Below are 21,359 nucleotides of genomic sequence, written 5' to 3' on the forward strand. Positions count from 1 at the left end.
TTGTCGCAAGTCAGCCAACGTGGTTGTGTTGGTCACTCTGGCACAAACAGCTGGTCCCACAAGTGTTCACTTGGGTTGAGGTCAGGACTGTTGGCAGGCCATTCCATCCTCTCTACTCCCAAATTCTGGAGGTAGTCTCTGATAAACCCTGCTCTGTGGGGGCGAGCGTCTTCATCTTAGAGGATGGAGTTCGGTCCCAGAATGTGGAGAAATGGGATTGCCACTGGTTGCAGAATCTCATCTCTCTGCATTGAGATTGCCTCCAATGAAGACAAGCCTCATTTTTCCAGTGATGGAGATGCCGCCCCACACCATCACACTGCCTCCACCAAAAGGTGTTACTCTATCGGTGCAGCAATCAGCATAGCGTTCTCCCCGTCTTCTCCACACTTTGACCCTACGATCCAACTTCCTTAGACAGAATCTGGACTCATCGCTGAACATAACATTCCTCCACATGTTCAGGTTCCAGTGCAGGTGTTGCCGACACCAGCGCAAACGGGCCAGCAACAGCAGAATAAGCTGTTTGGCATTGGCAGAGAAGATTTGGCAAATTTTTCATGGGCGCAACCCACATACTCAGCTGTGCTGCTCATCCCAGAAATGCATGTTCCTTACAAATGGGGCATCGTTTAAAAGGTAAATAAACAGGCTTTCCAACGGTATAAAATTCATTGCCAAGAAGCATTGTTACAACAGAGAAATAATCTACCAAACACTAATTTCCGAACTTTTTGTTCGATGTTTAGTTATGCACAAAACAGAAAGCTTGACAGGCATAGCAACAGTAACTAACCATCCATCCATCCATTTTCCACCGCTTATCCAGGGTCGGGTCGCGGTGGCAGCAGGGCAAGCAGGCCGACCCAGACCTCCCTCTCACCGGCAACATGTTCCAGCTCATTCTGGGGGATCCCGAGGCGTTCCCAGGCCAGCTGGGAGATGTAATCTCTCCAGCGTGTTCTGGGTCTTCCCCGGGGTCTCTTCCCAGTTGGACGTGCCTGGAAAACCTCCAGTGGGAGGCGTCCAGGAGGCATCCTAATTAGATGCCCGAACCACCTCAGCTGACTCCTTTCGATGCGAAGGAGTAGCGGCTCAACTCCAAGCTCCCTCCTGATGACCGAGCTCCTTACCCTATCTCTAAGGCTGAGCCCGGCCACCCTACGGAGGAAACTCATTTCGGCCGCTTGTAGCCGCGACCTTGTCCTTTCGGTCACGACCCAGAGTTCGTGACCATAGGTGAGGGTAGGAACGTAGACCGAGTGGTAAATTGAGAGCTTTGCCTTCCGGCTCAGCTCCCTCTTCACCAAGACGGTCCGGTGCAGCGCCTGCTTTACTGCTGCAGCTGCACCGATCCCGCTCCATCTTACCCTCACTCTTGAACAAGACCCCGAGATACTTGAACTCCTTCGCTTGAGGTAGGCACTCCGTCCCCACCTGGAGGGAGCAATCCACCGGTTTCCGGCAGAGCACCATGGCCTCAGATTTGGAGGTGCTAACTCTCATCCCCGCCTCTTCACACTCGGCTGCAAACCGTCCCAGTGAATGCTGGAGGTCACGATCCGAGGAGGCTAACAGGACCACATCATCTGCAAATAGCAGAGAGGCGATCCCGAGACCCCCGAAACTGACGTTCTCCGCCCCCAGGCTGCGCCTAGATATCCTGTCCATGAAAATCACGAACAGGACCGGTGACAAAGGGCAGCCCTGGCGGAGGCCAACACCCACCGGGAACGTGTTTGACTTATTGCCGAGAATGCGGACACAGCTCCTACTGCAGTCGTACAGAGACCGGATCGCCCGTTGTAACGGGTCCGGCACCCCATACTCCCGCAGCACCCCCCACAAGATCCCCTGAGGGACCCGGTCGAAAGCCTTCTCCAAGTCCACAAAGCACATGTAGACTGGTTGGGCAAACTCCCAGAGCCCCTCCAGTAGTCTTGCGAGGGTAAAGAGCTGGTCCACTGTTCCACGGCCGGGACGGAATCCGCACTGCTCCTCTTGAATCTGAGGTTCGACAAGCGGTCGGAGCCTCCTTTCCAGCACCCTGGCATAAGCCTTCCCCGGGAGGCTGAGTAGTGTGATACCCCGGTAATTCGAGCACACTCTCCGGTCCCCCTTTTTGAAGATGGGAACCACCACCCCGGTCTGCCATTCCATGGGCACTGATCCCGACCCCCATGCGACATTGAAGAGGCGTGTCAGCCAGGACAGCCCAACTATGTCCAGCGCCTTCAGCATCTCAGGGCGGATCTCATCCACCCCCGGCGCCTTGCCACCAAGGAGCTTTTTAACTACCTCAGCGACCTCTGCCAGGGATATGGGTGAGCCTCCCCCTAGGTCCTCAGGCGCTGCCTCCTCTGCAGAGGACATGTTGGTCGGGTTTAGGAGTTCCTCAAAGTGCTCTTTCCACCGCCCGACGATGTCCTCCGTCCGGGTTAGCAGTTCCCCCCCCCCCCTGCTGAGAACAGCCTGGGGTAAGCCCTGCTTTCCCTTCCTGAGCCGTCGGATGGTTTGCCAGAACCTCCTTGAGGCCAACCGAAAGTCCTTCTCCATGGCCTCCCCGAACTCCTCCCATGCCCGAGATTTAGCATTCGCGACCACCGCAGCTGCAGCCCTTCTGGGCTGCCGATACCTGTCAGCTGCTTCAGGAGACCCCTGGGCCAACCAGGCCTTGAAGGTCTCCTTCTTCAGCTTGACGGCTTCCCTCACCTCCGGTGTCCACCACCGGGTTCTCGGGTTGCCGCCACGACAGGCACCGATGACCTTCCGGCCACAGCTCCTAGCGGCCGCGTCCACAATAGAGGCTTTGAACATGGTCCACTCGGATTCCGTGTCCCCAACCTCCCTCGGGATGTGTGAGAAGTTCTTCCGGAGGTGGGAGTTAAAGACCTCCCGGACAGGGTCCTCCGCCAGACGTTCCCAGTTTACCCTCACTACACGTTTGGGTTTACCGGGTCTTTCCAACCGGTTCCCCTGCCATCTGATCCAACTCACCACCAGGTGGTGATCAGTTGACAGCTCTGCTCCTCTCTTCACCCGAGTGTCCAAAACATACGGCCGCAAATCAAATGATACGATTACAAAGTCGATCATTGATCTCCGGCCTAAGGTGTTCTGGTACCAGGTACACTTATGAGCCACCTTATGTTCGAACATAGTGTTCGTTATGGCCAAACTGTGGCAAGCACAGAAGTCCAATAACGAAACACCATTCGGGTTCAGATCGGGCAAGCCGTTCCTCCCAATCACCCCCCGCCAGGTTTCTCCGTCATTGCCCACGTGAGCGTTGAAGTCCCCCAGGAGAACTATGGAGTCGGTAGGCGGCGCCCTTTCCAGGACCCCTCCCACCGACTCCAAGAAGGCCGGATACTCCGAACTGCTGTTTGGTGCATAAGCACAAACCACAGTCAGAGCCTTGCTCCCCGCAACCCGTAGGCGCATGGAGGCGACCCTCTCGCTCTCCGGGGAGAACTCCAACACAGCGGCGCTCAGCCGGGGGCTCGTGAGTATCCCCACTCCCGCCCGGCGCCTCTCACCCTGGGCAACTCCGGAAAAGGACAAAGTCCAACCCCTCTCCAGGAGCTTGGTTCCAGAGCCAACGCTGTGTGTGGAGGTGAGTCCAACTATTTCTAGCTGGTATCGCTCCACCTCCTGCACCAGCTCTGGCTCTTTCCCCGCTAGCGAGGTGACGTTCCACGTCCCTAGAGCTAGTCTATGTCGCCGGCGATCGGCATGCCCGGGCCTCCCGCCCGACCTACCGCCCGGTCTGCAAAGCACCCGACCCCAATGCGTGTCCCTGCGGGTGGTGGGTCCACAGGGTGGCTGCTCCATGATGTTTATTCGGGCTGAGCCCGACCGGGCCCCATGGGCAAAGGCCCGGCAACCAGACGCTCGCCTACGAGCTCCCCTCCTGGGTCTGGCTCCGGGAGGGTGCCCCGGTTTCCCTGGTCCGGGCGAGGTGACTGTAGTCCGTGGGCTGCTCATCATTAGGGTCGTTTTGAACCGCTCTTAGTCTGGGCTCTCCCCTGAAACCTGTTTGCCTTGGGAGACCCTACCAGGGGCTAATGCCCCGGACAACATAGTTCCCAGGATCACTGAGCCACTCAAACTCCTCCACCACGATAAGGTGGCGATTCGCGGAGGAGCTAACTAATCCAGTTAGTGAATTCAGTTCGGTCAACCTGTAAATTTGTTATTTTTGCAATAATACTTTATTTTACTGGAAAATTTAAATGGATTGTTTGGAAGTTGTAATTTGTTGGTAATTTCAACCAGAAATAGAGAACAATGAAACATTTGACTGAAATAAACATTTGTTGTTTTGTAAGTAGATAAAGGATTTGTGAAGTGGTGACTTTCCGAGAAAAACAGCAGACGCGTAGCTATAAAGTGAGGGAGCAGGAAGAAGAGAGGTGGTGTTGTGTTGTCTCTGCTCTCATATCGTCGTGGCTCCATTCCAGCGGCCTCAGAAAGGTCACACTCAACCGTTTGATAAACTGGTCACAATGGGAGGGAGCGAGCAAAGGCAGTAGGTTAAGGAGAGGGGAAAGAGAAGGAGAGGAGAAAAACAAGTTTGAATGTTTGGTGATATTTGTTGGACATCTGGTTGAGATCTCACATTACAGATGTTTCTGATATTCTGTCTGTGCATGCCTCCTCAGACGATGACAGTCCACAGACACATTTAAAAATGACTGTAATGTGTAATGAATCAGTGTATCTACACCTCATCTGACCTGGTCTGGTTTGATCTCCTTCATGTCGAGAGGACAATGTATGTTACCAAGTTCAAAGATACAAAAATGTATTTTTTGTAAGTAGTGGCTCCGACACTCTGGGGTCACACACACAAACACACACTTTGTCAGCTGGGAGCACCTCTCACTGGCATCTGGGCTTTGTTTCTTTTGGGTGTCAGATAACACAGATTGTGATGAACGACTGCCACGAGAGAGGAGAGAGACAACATTAGAGGGCAAATGAGGTTGGAGCGAGACGGAGAGGGAAAAGACAGTGAGATGTTGTGTGTTGATTCGTTAAAGACCTAAGCCCTGACAGACTTGGGTCAGTTACATCATCAGCTATATCCTTCTATCTAACTTCACATTAAATTAGGAAACGTAGAGAGTGTTATTTAATGAAAAAAACAAAACAGCCACTGTAAATCTGACCAATCTGCCACTTTTAACATGGCAGTACCTCAGTTAGGTGATGTAGTGTCAATGGAAACTCTATTTAAAGTGTTCTTCTGCACTCCAGTGTTGGCGGACTGATGTGATCGTGTACTGTAGCAGTGTTATTGTACTAACCCAGCCCTGTGTGTGCTGATGTGTCACAATGTATTTGTGTCCTGTGTTTTATGGCTGGTGTGTGTGCCCTCAAACATAAAAGGCCAGTTTAAAGTACAATCTGTCCAGCATTAGCCTCTCCTTGTTAGGTGGATCAAACTGTCATCAGGAGTACAGGGACACAATACACTGTGCTGTTTTACTCACTGTACTGTAAGTCCAGATACACAATGTACAAATTCCAGCACAAGTAATGGTACACTGTGAAGTTTTATTAACCTGTAGTAGAGCTATAGACCAAACAATCCCACTTCCAACTCATCATGTACCAACTCTCGGTCAGTGGCCCCACTTGTCAAAACTATGCCGCTCTATATACCACTCTAGCATCACTTTAGCATGTGTCAGTTTTCCATGTGTTATACACTAATTCAGTGGCGGGCCGTGCATTCTCTACCTGGGCCTTCTGTGCCGTCTTACTACAGTTGAGCCACCACAGCTACGGGTTATTGTTTGTTTCGTGTAAACACCTCATATTCACATAACACTGCAAAATTTGACAAGTGAAATAAAATGTTACATGAAGCTCAACACCTACCCACCTTCATGTAACATTTTATTTCACTTGTCAAATTTTGCAGTGTTATGTGAATATGAGGTGTTTACACGAAACAATACACTAACTGCAGAGTGCAGATGCATGCATGACGGGATGCTTCGTCATTAACGGACAATGCATATAGTAAAATCAATGTAATTAACACAATGACAAGAACAAACTCACAAGAACCAGTCACATATATTTACAACAAAGCATGACAAAACAATCCAGCAACACTGTGGCACTAAAACACCGCACACTCAAGAGCACGGGCCATTCAAATATTATTTACATCAGAGGGAACGATATTAACTATATAATAAAAACAACACGATAGACAAATTAACACAACGCTACTGCAGATGTAAAAACACAAAAGCAGTTCACTTACCAAATGCTGTTCATTATTTACAGACAAAGTCCATCCTCCTGTCTTTGTTTACAAACAGTTCAATGACGCGGTTGTACAGTACATCTGTGCGTTTCAGTTCCAGCAAGAGGTCTCTGGAATATGTTTTGATGCGTTTGAGGGCTGAAAATGTCCACTCGACAGAGGCAGTCGATGTTGGGATAGTCACCGCCAAACATGCCACTGCGTAAAGTTGACGCAGCAAGGCCGAGATCCTCCTTGTGGCACTGGCACCGCAGTGGCTAGTCTGTGGCAAGCGTCAGTCAGGTGTCACAACAGCGGCAAGCGAGCGGCACTCATTCGGCACCTGTCAAGAAGCTGCCGAGCTGAGCGGGCAGAGCCACATTTTCCTTTTACTTGCTGGGTCAAGGCTGCTAGCTGTGGGGTTAGCCGACCCTTTGATACGATTTCCCGCTTTTCCTGAAATGTCCTCCTCGAGAAAGGCTTTGTCAGTAACTCCGCCACCAAATCGGTTTCTCCTCCTCCTTCAGCCATTGAGTGTTAAAAAAACACAGCTAGGTAAAATAAAAAGAATCTACACCAAGCAAAACGCTAAAAATGTTATGTCAATGTCATAACTTCTTACATATCTTTCAACCTGAACTCTTACTAAATACTAAAATCTGCTAGCTAGCTTTCTATTTGACAAAAGTCACGCTGGCCCACTGACCAATCACGGCGCACGTTAATGCTGCGCTGCACGTTAATGCAGACGTACTTAGCAGGCTACCTCGATACCACTGGCACGTCAAAGAATACGCCCAACATGTCAAACTAAACATCTGATTGGTTGAAGACTATGACAATCAACAATATCGTCCCCATTTACTTTAATCTGCAAAGTCTACCTAGAGGACCTCGGGCCTCTCTTCTATAGAGACAGCATAGAGGTGAAATCTGATTGGATAAAAGCTCTCCTTAAAACAAGCTGTGCTGGAAGCAGAGCTGCAGGCTGGAAGCAGAGCAACAGAAAAAGACAGTAGCTGTGCTTTGAGGAAATAAGCTAATGGGAAAAATAATTATAATACATGTAGTGTATTTGTGAAAAATTATTAAATTATAAAATAGCTATAACTTTGTGATTCTGTTTAGGCCAGCAGAGAAGGCTTAGCTGGACCTGACGGCCCACCACTGCACTAATTACATGCATACACTGCCTTTACAAAATAAACTTCAACATGTTTATTAGACCTCAAAGATGAAAACAACGCATACATTGTCTCTTTACAAGAAAACTCCACAGAGCACCTTTTGTTTTGGAAAAGATTCACCTCTAGTCAACTTTTTACTTCTCAGGAAACCCCGATATATGCACTGTAGCTGTGTATGTTTTCGTTTTCTTTTACCAGTAATTCTTCCAATAAATTTGGGCAGGTTTCTAATTCCCGTCATGATTCCATCTCCGTTTCCAATCAGTTCCTCATCTATCAGCTGCTCAGATTATCCTCGTTCAGCACATCATTTAATCAGCGATCTGAGTGCTTCCATCATTTCACAATGTGGATTTGTGAAATTACTCCTCGAAGGACTGTTTCATTCCATTTAATTGAAACTGAAATGGCATCATCATGCAACACACTGGAAGAGAAACAAATGCAGATGAATTTAGTTTTCTAAGGTCAAACAGTATTCTGCATGATGAAATAATAGTGTAACCTTAGATGTGTGTGTGTGTGTGTGTGTGTGTGTGTGTGTGTGTGTGTGTTGGCGTGGTGATTCTAGGTTGCTGTCCAGGATGGCAGGGATGAAGGAGCAGCAGTTCACGGAGGAGAAGCCCCTGCTGCCGGAGCAGCGCGGCGTGGACTCAGACATGGTCAGTCCACCTGGTTTATTTACCGCGCTTGTCCTCTGTGTACGTACCCCTGATCCGGGTGCTGGTTGGTCTGTGACAGGACGAGCCACTCGGAAAGAATTATGACAAAGATGTTTGTGCTCATTAGCCGCGATGGCTCATAATTAGACAATGTGCTTGTTTGAGGAGGAAATTAATGATCTCCATCTGACCGTGACTCTTTGATAACAACACTATGAAAAAATAAAAGCTCATGTAAGCTGAGAGAGAGCGCCGGAGAACAGAGAAGGGAGGCAAAAACAGAGCGGAGAATAGACAGAAGGCAGTTACAAAAAGGCCACTTATTCATTACCTAAGCAACAGGTTAAACGGCTGCTGAATCAGGGGCTCTTATTAAATGTTTGAGAGCCACTCCAGATGATGGAAATGGTGGAGATGAACCAGATCAGCTTGACAGAAAAAAGGACATTAAAAGGCAAAATGTATGCCTGAAAAAAACTCACTTGTTGGGCCAATTATGCTAAGGCCACTTTTATTATTGTGGAGCACAAACAGGCGGACAAAAAATCATTACTGCTAAGAATAGCATTAAAATAATATATTGAACAAACCATAAACAAGAGTGGAATGTACTTCTGCTCCTGACAAGCCTCATGTTTCTGCTGGAGAAATCAATGTGACTAAACCTTTTAGCCATGACTCACCTGGCCAGCCATGACTCACCTGGCCAGTGTGTCATAAGTGAAACAGTGCAGTTGCTCAGGTTTTTATTTTAATGCTATTTTGCATTCATAAGATGTCTTCTTTCAGACTAGTGGAAAGTAAACACCCAAAATATACATTTAGCGGTTTATTTCATTCCTTTGTCTATTTGAATCTATAGATTTGTCCGAAATTCATCAAAAGTTACTATTAGATAATGCTACACTTGCATATATAAACAATAACAACATATCAGAAAACTTGAAAAAAAAAATATATTGTAATAATGGAAGTTATCAACTTAAGAAGTGTCATGGTGATATCTATTAGTTATTTTTTTACTCAATTCACCTGTAGTGTCTTCAAAATGTCTGTAATTTCAACAAAACATGAAACATGAACCTGAAACGTCTCTTTAAAGGACGTTTTCTCTAAATACATTTTTTTCTCAGACTCAGACCCATAAATCTCCACTTCAGTAGCTCTTACATACACCAAACTTTACACTTTCATTCCTCTCTATGTTCTGAAGGTTTCTACAGATGTGTGTTTGTTCATATATCAATCATAGCCTGATTTATAGAACATTGTATTACTAAAAGCATTTTAATGGCTGTTGACAGTATTTTCTGATTTATGGAATGATACAAAGACATATCCAAATCTCCTCTGTAAACACCTTGACTCTATTATGTCAACAAAATGAAACAAGAATTCTGAAACTGGCTTTATCCAATGTTCAGATTTCTGTTCTGGAAATGTATGAAAATTAGCACATATTTAATAAGATAATACCTTGTTTGCTCATTTATACTTTAAATTTCAGAAAACTTGTAATACAAAAAAGAATTGTCTTAATCTAAGTAATCAATTGGAGAAGTTTCATGGTGATGTCTATAAGTTAAAACTTTCCCCTATTCATCTGTAGTGTCTCCCCTTAATATAAGTATCCTAAACATACTGTGCATCAATATGATTGACTCATTCTGCCATCAATCAGCTCATCTAGCAAAAGGTCATTAGGCCTGCTCATTACGACAAGCTGCATCGATCCAGTTACATGTTTGGGTGACTCAACGGGCCGCTTGTTTTATCATTCTGTCGAAGACGACTTCAGCTGCCTCTCTTCTCTCCCAGCTCATCTAAAGTCTGTAGCTCTGGTGTTGTTACTGAGTGATCAACTCCTGGCACAAAACGCTGGTAAAGCTCAGGTCTGACTCAGTGAGTCATGTTGGACGAATGCTGCATTTAGTTCACACAGGCATAACAGACGTTTTTATTCAATGAAACTAATTTGAAGCTGATTTGAAGCTTTAAGAAAATAAACTGATGCCTATGCATTTTAATTGTCCATATACTCTATACAGTATATGAACACATGATGAACATCCATTTTGGTCATTTCGTTTTAAACATAACCATCATTCCTGATACAGCTTCTGCCTTTTGCATGAAAAAGTCCAATAATGCAGACGATTTAAAGGTACCCTAAGTCACTTGTATGGAGCAATGTTTTTACAGGTACTTTTCTCTGTATCAAGCACACATACTGTTGGTTTCTTGAAATGTTGCTGCTTGTCAGTTGGTTGTGGTAAGACCTCATCGTGTCACAGATGCTACCATTACCACTGCGGTAACATGAGTTGCCATGCGCAGAATATATACATTCTCATATTCACAAAAGAACACAGAAAGAACTGGAAGGAGAACATGTATAGGTTTCTTTCAGGACCTCCAACTCGGCCAGAGGCCATTCGTAAGAGACGACATTGGACCTCTTTAGGATTTATCTGACAACCCGTTAGCAAAATAAAACATACAACAGGCCTAATATAAGGAGTACAACACGTTCATAAAAGAATAGAGAAAAGAAAAAGATCTTTCAGGACCTTGGCCTCAGTCAGAGCTATCCTTAACTTACTGACACCACTTTAGGTGCAACAAATTCAAATGTTTTTTTGACTTTATAATCTTAAAGAATATAAAACATTTTCTTTATTTTAATTTTGTTGAAAAAAATAATATCCAAGTTTCTTTCTTGTACATTTGCAACTTTGATCTCAGTGTTTTTTCTATCAATATTACTCCGGCTCCATAATTTTATGTTTTTTACCTATATGGGCACTAATACACCATCATAGTTTCCAGTATTTCTATATGAATTAATTTCAATTGGACTACCAAATGAATAATTAATGACTCAGTATTTCTCCACAAGGATGTTATTTCTTGCATTATAGAGCTTAGACTGTCACGTTGGGAAACTTACTTAAAGAAATTGCACATGAAAAGTCAAACCAAGCAAAAGACTTTTGTTGTCTGGTCAGTTTGTGGAGACCTTGGACTTATGACCTCAGTACGTTTAAGATCCTGGTTACGGCCCTGAACATACCAACTACGACCTTTATGCAACTTGTATTTACAGTGTTTCCATGTGACCTTAATGCAGCATATTCCTGGTTTAGAGTTGCATGTGCATGGTTTACACCTGTTCCTGTTTTTCAAAATAAGGTTGCAGGTCTTGACCTCTCTGGTGATGCTGGAGCAGAAATAAAGCAGAGTGAGGCCAGAAGTGTCTTTGGAGCTTTAAGTCCTAAAGTGCATCACATTTTTATGTCTACCGTATGTTGTTGCTGCCCCCCCCCCCCCCGACCCCCCGTTGTTACCCAATAACCACCTTGTGTTTGTTGTTTCGCAATACAGCAGGATAAAGGAGATGAGGCATCGGGGGGGTTACCGTGCCCCGCAAGCCCGGTGCCCCTTAACCACCCCCCTCCCCCCAGCCGCCCCACTCACCGCTGGCATGTCATCGCGCGACACTGGCTCCGCCAGACGCGCCGTCGGGCCAGCGGGGTCCTCCCGGTAACTACCAGAACAAACAGAATCATCTACCTGCCAGCACACTGAATGTAACACACACATGGTAACCGCTGGTAACCATTGGTGGAAAACACCCACTGTCTGCACTGTGGTTAAGAAAATGTTGGAAAAACATGTTATTACTGTTGTTATAGCATACACGTGACTCGCAGTGGTGGAAGTAGTAGTCAGGGAGAAAGCTAGGTTTACTTAAAGGGGCAAAGTGTAAGATGTGGCCAGAATTTTAGTTTGAAACAAAAAAAATTAACAAACATTATCACCGGAATGTGAAGAGGTTACAGTGTTGATGTCATGTCAGAGACGTCTAGTGATATCTACTGAAATGAGCATGCTAACCAGCTAGCTCTGGCCTATCCTGTCTGGTAATACACCTTAATCACTGTAGCTTCCAGTCTGTACTCAGTCCAGCATGAGAGGAAGAGGAAGTGGAGCTGCCCCGATGCATGTTAATACATCCATGATTCGTGTATATTGTTTGTTCGTTGGATTATATCCAAAATGGCAGAAACGTCTCTCGCAGGGAGACGGAACTTCTGTTATCAGTTAGCTAAATTTCAGCCAGTGCAAACACCAGTGTCCAAGGTCCCTATCCAAACGTACACGGACTGTACAGCCCCGGTTAGCGTCACAGTAAACACAAAGACTGCTAACGTAAACTAAAGCCCAACGCCACATGTGAATCATAAGATCTCTCAGAGTTTTAGCAGTTTGGTTGAATTTTGTGTAGCCCTGCTGTTAGTTACCAGTTTACTTTTTTTTAAATGTAGATTGTGTAAACCCAGCAGTCGAGGTAAAATGCTGACCCCCATGTGTTTGGAGCAGGTGGCCAGATCGTACACATTGCTTCTTTGGGTAAAAACAGCAATACACACAAAAAAAAAAAAAAAAAAAACTTAAATTTAGCATACTTAGTATTAAAAGTTAAGTACTCCTTACTATATGCAGTATAAACTGTATCCCATTTTTTTTATCTGATCATATGTATATTTATATAAAATCTTAATCTGCATAGTTACTTTAGTAGAACAGAGAGAAAGAGAAGAGTGCCACCTGCTGGTCCGACCACCGTACTGTCACCATAACATCTTTCCTCTGAAAAGAAGGATCCATTTGCATGAACTCCACAGTAACTGAGGTGCCCTTTGAGTTTCTGTTGAGATGAGTTTATCAGAGAAGTGAACAGCTCATTCAATGGTATTTGACGTTTTCCCATTCTTCTAAAGGGCAGCTTCAGGTCCTGTTGTTGTCTTGAGACCTTTTTTTCTCTTTAGGTGTGTCCCTGATCTGACTTTGTCCACTGCTACCCTTAACAACTTTGTATGTGACTCCCCCTGCCCCCCCCCAACACACCTTAATCCACAACTATTCCTTTTCACTTCCTCTGTCATCTTTAATCCTATCATGTGTTTTTTTTTCAGAAATAATATCAATAATATTGTGTGCATGTTTAACAATGAAGCAGTGTGACAACCATCTGTTCCGATTGGCGTCTAACCTCATGTGCATGTCCTTCGTTTTCTTCGGTCCAGATGTCCAGATGTTCCTGTTCTGCTCCTGGCTTTACGGAAGCAGCAGAGCAGGAATAAGCTCTTGCATGTGCTGAAATAACACAAGTTGGGATCAGTGAACTTTCACTGTCGTATTGAAAAATGACAAATTAAAAACACGTTAAATGATCTAAGTTGTTGCTCTGATGCATGTGTCATTTTCCTACACAGCAGTGTGCATGTAATAAGGGATGAAAAACCTGTATTATGTCAATACATCTCTTCTCGAATGAAGAGTCAAGACCAGATTCCTCAAAAAATGAGCACTGCACATCCCTGTGTCCTAAAAATGACATTCCCGTACAACAAAACCGCTTTGGGAATTTAAAAGGAAACATATTTTTGTCGTGGATCACTTTTGCCTTTGACGTATTACAAATAAATTCCAATGAGTCCACTTAGGGAGGAGGTCGGGGTAGTGGATGAGTCAAAAAATAAAAGTTTAATTTTGTGTCATTTTTAACATTAATAAATTTGTGTTTCAAACTGCGACCGTAATCCAGGAGAAAATATGTTTCCCTCTAAACTAGTGCAATTTAGTTGCATGGGAAAGTCATTGTGGAGGAGACGGGGTCACATTGCGAGATTAAAAATATTTTCTTCACGACTTGTATCCCAAAAAATAATTTTGCTGGACATGAAATTGTGTTTAAAACACCGGGAAGCTGTGACTGTCGCTGGCACAGCTGTCCCCTCTCTTGAAGCCGGCTTGTCATCAATCAGTGTCTGTTACTTTTTTAATCTGTTTTGTCACTCATGGAGTCAGACTGGCTCGACACTGTGGCCGAATGACAAAAACGTCATCTTTATGACCCAGCTCATCTTTGTTTACAGACGAAGATGACTGTTGCTGTGTTTGCGTGTGTGTGTGTTTGTGTGTGTGTAGGGGGGGGATCTGGTTGCTGTGCTCTCTCTCATCTCATCTCATCTATTTAAAAAAAATCACCATCTTCTCTTACTGCTGATGTGTTCCCAGTCTCCCACATGCACTTAAGTGAATATTTACTGTCTCTCTAGAATAACAGGTGTATTTGGCCCAAACCAAAGAAGTACGGATGTGTTAAAGCACTGCTCCTAAAGGGGCACTGCGCCAATTTTACCCTTCAGCATCAGTTTGCTAGCCATAAAGAAAGTACTACTTAGCATTTACAGACAGCTGAATCACGTCTTCTGTGGCTCTGGGGGGAGCGTTCCAAAGTCTGACAAAATAACCCAGATGATGTCATAATGATGTCACCAGGGTTATCTCAGCTTGGGCTTTGAAAAAACACAAACATTTTTAAAAGAAAGCCTGTGTTACAAACTGGTGTTGTGAAATTTAAAAGGGCCCGATGAAAGCCACTATCTAAGCTGCATTATGGGAAATGCAGGACCCAGTATCCCTTGTTAAAACACCCAACCTTATGCAGTGCATTGCTAAATTGTTGGAATATCTTTGAATGAATTCAAACCGAAGATGGACGACATGCCAGCTCCCCAAAAGTGAAGCCACAACATCCCTGGTCGCTGGCTGCATTATAGCACATAAGTCCCGCCCCCTCCACGTTAGCGACTGGGACATGGGCTAAACTAAAAAATTAAAATGCACATCAAATAATGTTTTCCTGAAGATGGCCACTCTCATTTTAGGTAGTTCTTATCACGCCGATGTATGTTCAAGTTTTTAATTAGTTATTTGATGCTATAAAAAGAGGGTGTGACGTAATGATTGATTTCAAATTGTACGAGAAAGGAGATGCAACTTTAACTTACAAGAGTCTGTGTAATAGAACATGTCATAAATTTATTTTTACAGATATTATGGTTAGTTCTTTCTAGCCAAACAGCCACCGTTGTGCTAACGTAGCAGCTAGGTGGCTCACGCTAACAAGCCGTCTGTAGTCAAGATTGACTCGGACGGGTGAGTTCAAATGACGTCAAAACCTCAAGATGGTTTTGACGTCACTTTTGTACATAGGAAGGAAGTGGAGACGAGTCGTCCATCTATATTTACAGTCTATGACTCAAACACAACCAATACAATTTGACTACCAAAATCGTGGCTTTTTGTTCCTATTAAGGGAGTAATTAATGCTAAATTTCATTTATAACATACATTTCTGTGTATGTTCAGAGACAGTAGAACATCATCACTGTACCGCTAAAGTGCTTCTGGGAAACAGTGTTTTTCTGTGTCGGTTTGGACCTACAGTGCACAGCTCATGCTGCTCCTCTGTGAGTTTAGCTGGCCTTAAGCTCCAACAACGGATGCACAGTCAGACTCACTTATCTCTTTCCTATTTTAATTTGTTTCTCTCTGTCTTTCGTCTCTGCTTGTCTCTCTGTGCAGGAAAGCTGTGAACAGCTGATGCCGGCAGGGGATTGGAAGGTATAAGCCCATGTGTGTGTTGCTCTCTCTCTCTTTTCTTATCAGTGCGTCTTTTGTGTCGTCGTCTGTCTATCATCCCTCATCTTCTTTTGTTTGCCAACTCTTTGTGCTCGCTCACTCGGGTAAACAGCCCGAGTCAACAGAGACGTGGAAAAGGAGGGGAGGTGGAAGATAGATATCTATAAATTTACAAGGCTAAATACAACAACGATGATAATAACTAAGATGGAAGCGCTACATTAGCTATTGCTCCACTGTGGGCCCCGGGTTTGAATCCTTTAACCAGTTGAGGCCTCTATGTGTGGAGCTTGCATGTTCTCCTTGTGCTGGATCCAAAGACAGGTTGGTTAGGAACAGGTTACTCTGATATGATGAAAGTGTCTGATTAATAGCAATAAATCTGAGATTTCTACCCTGAGATTAAAAGCTTTCAAAGGTTAATTTGTATTTATTTGGGACTAGTCTTTACACACTTTGGAGTGTCAAGATGCGCCACATTTCAGCTTTAAAATGTTTGTTGTCTGTTGTCTGTTTATTGTTAATGTCTGTTTTAAAAACAAAAGGCAATATCTACCCTGGATGTATGGAGCAACACAAATGCTACAAAAGAAAGCTATAAGAATTGTAAATCGATTGGATAAATATGCAGAGTGAAATTGCTTACTTACATGCTTTAAAATGCTGGGGGAGCCAGCAAGAATTTAGGGGAATGGTATGTTTAAAAAGCCACGGTAAGGACACATTTAACGAATAGTTGTATATCTCGCAAAGTGGTTCACCTATTGAATGGTTCTGACAATTGAAATTAATTGAGGTGGTAAACACATATAAATCAAAAGTATTTTTATTATTGTTTGTTTTATTTTTTGTAATACCTCAACCTAGTACTGAAAGGGTTACTTGTTGGAATATGTTACGTAAAAAGGGTATTAAGATAAGCTTAAGCTTCAGCCTGCATCTTTCCAGTCAATAGAATTTGTTTTCCCTTTAAATTCATGCCTTTGTGACGGTGCAGGGAACACTAGAACAGGGCTTAGGGCCTAATTGTAGAGTTGAGGAGGCAGCAGGATGAAGTCATTTACTCAGGTAGATAAGTTTAAATGGGCAGAAGGTCCAGCAAACAGATTACAGGTAAATAGGTGACAGGAAAAAAAGAGGCAACAGAACACCATATAACTACGGGCGCCGAACTGACAAAGAAGCAGTTATATGCAGTGAATGACTGATCGGGGAAGGGAGAACAGGTGAGTGCAGGGCTATTGAGGGACAGGTGAAACTAATCAGTCCGGGGCAGACATCCAAAACAGGCGGGAAAACACTCAAAGGCAGGACGATAAGAGATCTGAAACTAGAGGAGAGAGGAGTGTAAGAAAAAGAATCAGAAACCACTAAGCATGAATTATATGAATGAAAAACATAGCAGGGCAGATATGAAAGCCTTATTGTTTTACATATTTCAACACATGACAGAATTACAGGTCTGCATACATAGAGGGATGTGAAATTGAGTTTTGTTTTTTTGTACAATAATAATAATACAATACCATACTATACTAAACTATATACTATATATTAATGCTAGGCCAGTTAACGCGTTATTATCGCGTTAACGCATTAATTAATTAACGCCGACAATTATATTATCGTTAACCCAGTTTTGTTTATTTTTATTATTAAGCTACATTTTTAACACAAGTACCAGGCAGCAATCAGTGAACAGCTGTGTTTGTGTGGCGTCACTTCCTTCTCCCCCCCCCCGGCTCCGGAACCCCTCCTACACTCCGTCACCGTCTTCACTCTTGTGAACACACACACACACACGAGCGCGAGCTTCTCGTTACAGGATCAAACGTGACTGTTGTGAAGTGGAGCTTCTAGTGAGGACCAAGACACGTCTTGTTTGAACGGAATACTTTACTGTCTGAACTGTAGTATTAGTGTTACAGTGAACAGAACATGCTCTTGCACCCAACATGTGGTTTTCTACGTTTCATCAAAATTGTTAGCGAACACATACCATTGTACTTCCTGTCTCTTCAAACTAAAAGCACTTCCGTTTTCATGCTCTTCACAATAAAAGTAAATCATGCAATCAAACAATTTACAACAGTGACAATATTAAAATACATATTGTCGAGTTTTTAAAGTGTTTTGTTTGTAATATGTATAATAAGCATTTAGTTATCGCTACTGAGAATTTAACAAACAAAAAAAAAGAAGTAGATAGGTTTGCAGTTTTCAAAGGTGTATATTTCAAATATCAACTCTTACACACATGAAAATAAAGTTATGAACACCAGCTGAATATCTATGATCAGAATCATTATAACTGTATTTTAACTGCTACTGTGTAAAGGGAATACTGCTGTTAAAAATAACCTTATTTGTTTAAAGTGTTTGCAAACCAAATGTTGTTGACCTTTTGTTCATATAGCAGTACTTTAAAATAAAAGTGCGCAATACACTACTTTTGAATTAATTATTGAACTTTGCGCATAACAATGCGATTAATCGCAAAAAAATCATGTAATTAATCGCGATTAAAAATATGAATCGTTGCCCAGCACTACTATACTGTATATATATATATACTATAGACCAAAATACTATACTATACCAGACTATACTATTCCACATTAATACTTGTATATCATGCTATATTATAATATATTTTAGTATACCATAGTATAATATAATGCTAAACTATACTACCGTACTGTACTATATTAGAATCAGAATCAGAACCGTTTAATTGCCAAAGTATGTTGCACATACAAGGAATTTGACTTGGTGGATGGTGCATAACAATAAACAATCAACACAGTGCAAAATAGAAGACATGATTTAAAAATAGAAACATATTGAAATTACAATAAAATATATAAATATGGTAAATAAACAAACAAATTATACATTATACAATAATACCAAACCATACTATATCTTTGATTTTGACACCTTAAGCTCAGCTTTGCTGCATGTCATTACTTTAAACTGTAGGCCACGTAGTCAGGTTTAGCTAATATATCTCATACTTAGCTATACTTCATCAATTTTAATTACGCCTAACACTTAGGCTGAGAGCATTGCAATGAATGAATTGAATTGAGCAGTATTTTTGACATTGGATAACTGCTGGTGTGCATGCAAAAGGGTTGTTGCTACCTACTGTAAGCTAGCACCTACCTTGCAAAACGTTGCTACTGTGTATAAAACCTGACCAACTGCTCCTTGGACAGGAGCTAATACAGGCTAATGCTAGGAACCGAACATGAAACTGCAAATAACTGAAGTAAAGGAGTGGCTGATGAAAAAAGTAATTTAGTGAACTGAAGAGAGCCAGAATCTGATAGACGTTTTTGTCATGACGGATAATAAAAACTGCCTTCTATAGGTGTGCCACTCCCAGGCCTCAGGCATTGTGCATGCTACCTCACTGGTGTACTGACATCAAATACTGTAGTAATGCTGTTTCACCATACGTGCTTTACGCCAGTTTTAAACTCGACTTAGCAAACCTTAGCACCTGAACTCTAAAATTCATAAACTTTCATGAAACCATTACACCATCTGTTTGAGAAGTCTTGTGTTTTTTCCTGTTTTTTGAGTTGAGCTTCACACATGTAACAACGCTGCTGGTTTATTTTAGTCAGACGTGTGCTAAGTGTCAGACAGGAGTGATGAGAAGTTTCTCACCAAACACCTCTCTTTCGCACTTGAACCTGACACTTCAAGGTCTCAAAAAACATCGCTGCATTTGAAGAGCAGTGTTGTTTCTGCTTCTGCCTCAGATTCATTCGTTCAGTAATTAATACAAACATTGTCATTTTATCAAAACATGCCTATTTGAAATTACTATTTCATCTTTTTTTGTGTCAGGGAACTGCACACGTAGAAGCATTATCAGTATAAACTGTGAGGAATAAAAGTCAAAATCTTTTCCAAGAAGTAATTACGACACGTAGCTTACAGTAGAACCACAAGTTGTCATTTTTACATTTCAACCTCATGTACAAATTAAACAAACTAAATACAATATGTTAATTAGTGGGCTGTAGTGGTATTGGTTGACATTTTTAGGACAGAGTCAAGCTGTGTTTCCCCCTGCTTCCAGTCTTTATGATATGCTATGCTAAGCTAAGCTAATCGCCTGTTGGCTCCAGCTCCATATTTTGTGCACAGACTTTGTGGTATTGATCTTAACTAACTCTCAGCAAGAAAGCGTATCATTTCTACAACGTCTAAGTTTCTTTAAAAATACTTTGAGCCAGGAGACCGCTGTTCATGTCCCGAGTGAAATCAAAAGTAAAAGTTGCCTTAAGGCTTATGATGTAATGTTGTTACTCTTGTTTTCTTTTGTTATTTATTCATGTTAGTTACATTGTTAAGTTATATTGTTATTAGTGCTGGGCAACGATTCAAATTTTTTATCGCGATTAATTGCATGATTTTTCTGCGATTAATCGCATTGTTATGCGCAAAATTCAATAATGAATTCAAAAGTAGTGTATTGTGCACTTTTATTTTAAAAGTACTGCTATATGAACGAAAGTGCAATAACATTTGGTTTGCAAACACTTTAAACAAATTAGGTGCTTTTTAACAGCAGTATTCCCTTTACACAGTTAAAATACAGTAATAATGATTCTGATAATAGATATTCAGCCGGTGTTCAGAACTTTATCTTCATGTGTGTAATAGATGCAATTTGAAATATACACCTATAAAACTGCAAACCTATCTACATCATGTTTATTTTTTATTTTTTTTATGTTTGTTAAATTCTCAGTAGCGATAACTAAATGATATACTAATTATACATATTCCAAACAAAAACACTTTAAAAACTCTAAAAAATATAATTTTAATGAATAATTTCTTTTTTGCTTTTTGGGGTATTTTGGTCAGACACATATGCAACGCTGATTACCGTAATATGTGTGGTATTTGTTATGTACGTTGGTACATAGAGGGTGATAAGAAGCTGTACCTGGAGGGACTTAGGACCCAGGGGAATGTAGGTGAAGCATGGGAACCTGGAGGGAGTCTGTACCGTGGCAGTCACGTGCATGTGGAAGTTATGCTAATAAAGAGTTGCAGTTAAGAGCAGTTTGTTCTCACGTGCTTATATGTTTATTTAAAAACACGACAATATGTAATTTGATATTGTCACGTTTGATCCTGTAACGAGACGATCGTGCGTGTGTTTGAGACAGGAGGAGGGGGGAGCGGCAGCAGCAGCAGCAAGAGAAAGAAGAGACACCACACAAACACAGCTGGTCACCGCTCGCTGCCCAGTTCTTGTGTTAAAAATGTCCGCTTAATAATAAAAAAAAGCCTGCGTTAACGTGCGATAAAATAATTGTCGGCGTTAATTAATTAATGCGATAACGCGTTAACTTGCCCAGCCCTAATTGTTATATTACGTTGCTACATTACATTGTTACATCACGTTGTTACGTCACGTTGTTACGTCACGTTGTTACGTCACGTTGTTACATTATTACGTTGTTACATTATTACGTTACATTATTATTTAACACAAGCCATGATCTTCTACTATAAGTAATTTTGTTGCCTAAACCTAACCAATCGTTTCACAGCGTTAAACACATAGCTTCTTTTATGGGGGAAACAGAGAACAAACCCCTATTGAAATAATTTTGATATAATCCAAGTCAATCTTAAAACTTCCATAAATGTGATGATTGTCGACATTTACACCAACACCGTTTTGTAAAAGGCAGGCTGAAACATCTCTGATATAGA

The 21,359-nt window shown here is 42.6% G+C and overlaps 1 protein-coding gene across 3 annotated transcripts in view; it reads left to right on the top strand.

Annotated features, from left to right (window-relative positions):
• ndrg4 (NDRG family member 4) overlaps positions 1 to 21,359 on the top strand; it is a 67,783-nt gene that overhangs the window by 21,342 nt on the left and 25,082 nt on the right. Inside the window, exons 2-4 of one of the 3 annotated variants that reach the window (XM_076112452.1) lie at positions 8,024 to 8,118; positions 11,509 to 11,657; positions 15,552 to 15,590. In XM_076112452.1, the coding sequence (XP_075968567.1) occupies positions 8,024 to 8,118; positions 11,509 to 11,657; positions 15,552 to 15,590 (283 nt within the window). Of the gene's footprint in view, positions 1 to 8,023; positions 8,119 to 11,498; positions 11,658 to 15,551; positions 15,591 to 21,359 lie in introns of those variants that run through there. The other 2 variants (XM_076112445.1, XM_076112459.1) reach the window with 2 other exon arrangements.

The sequence above is a fragment of the Anarhichas minor genome, unplaced genomic scaffold (genome assembly GCF_050575085.1).
Source record: "Anarhichas minor isolate MPS153535 unplaced genomic scaffold, ASM5057508v1 ptg000005l, whole genome shotgun sequence".
NCBI lineage: Eukaryota > Metazoa > Chordata > Actinopteri > Perciformes > Anarhichadidae > Anarhichas > Anarhichas minor.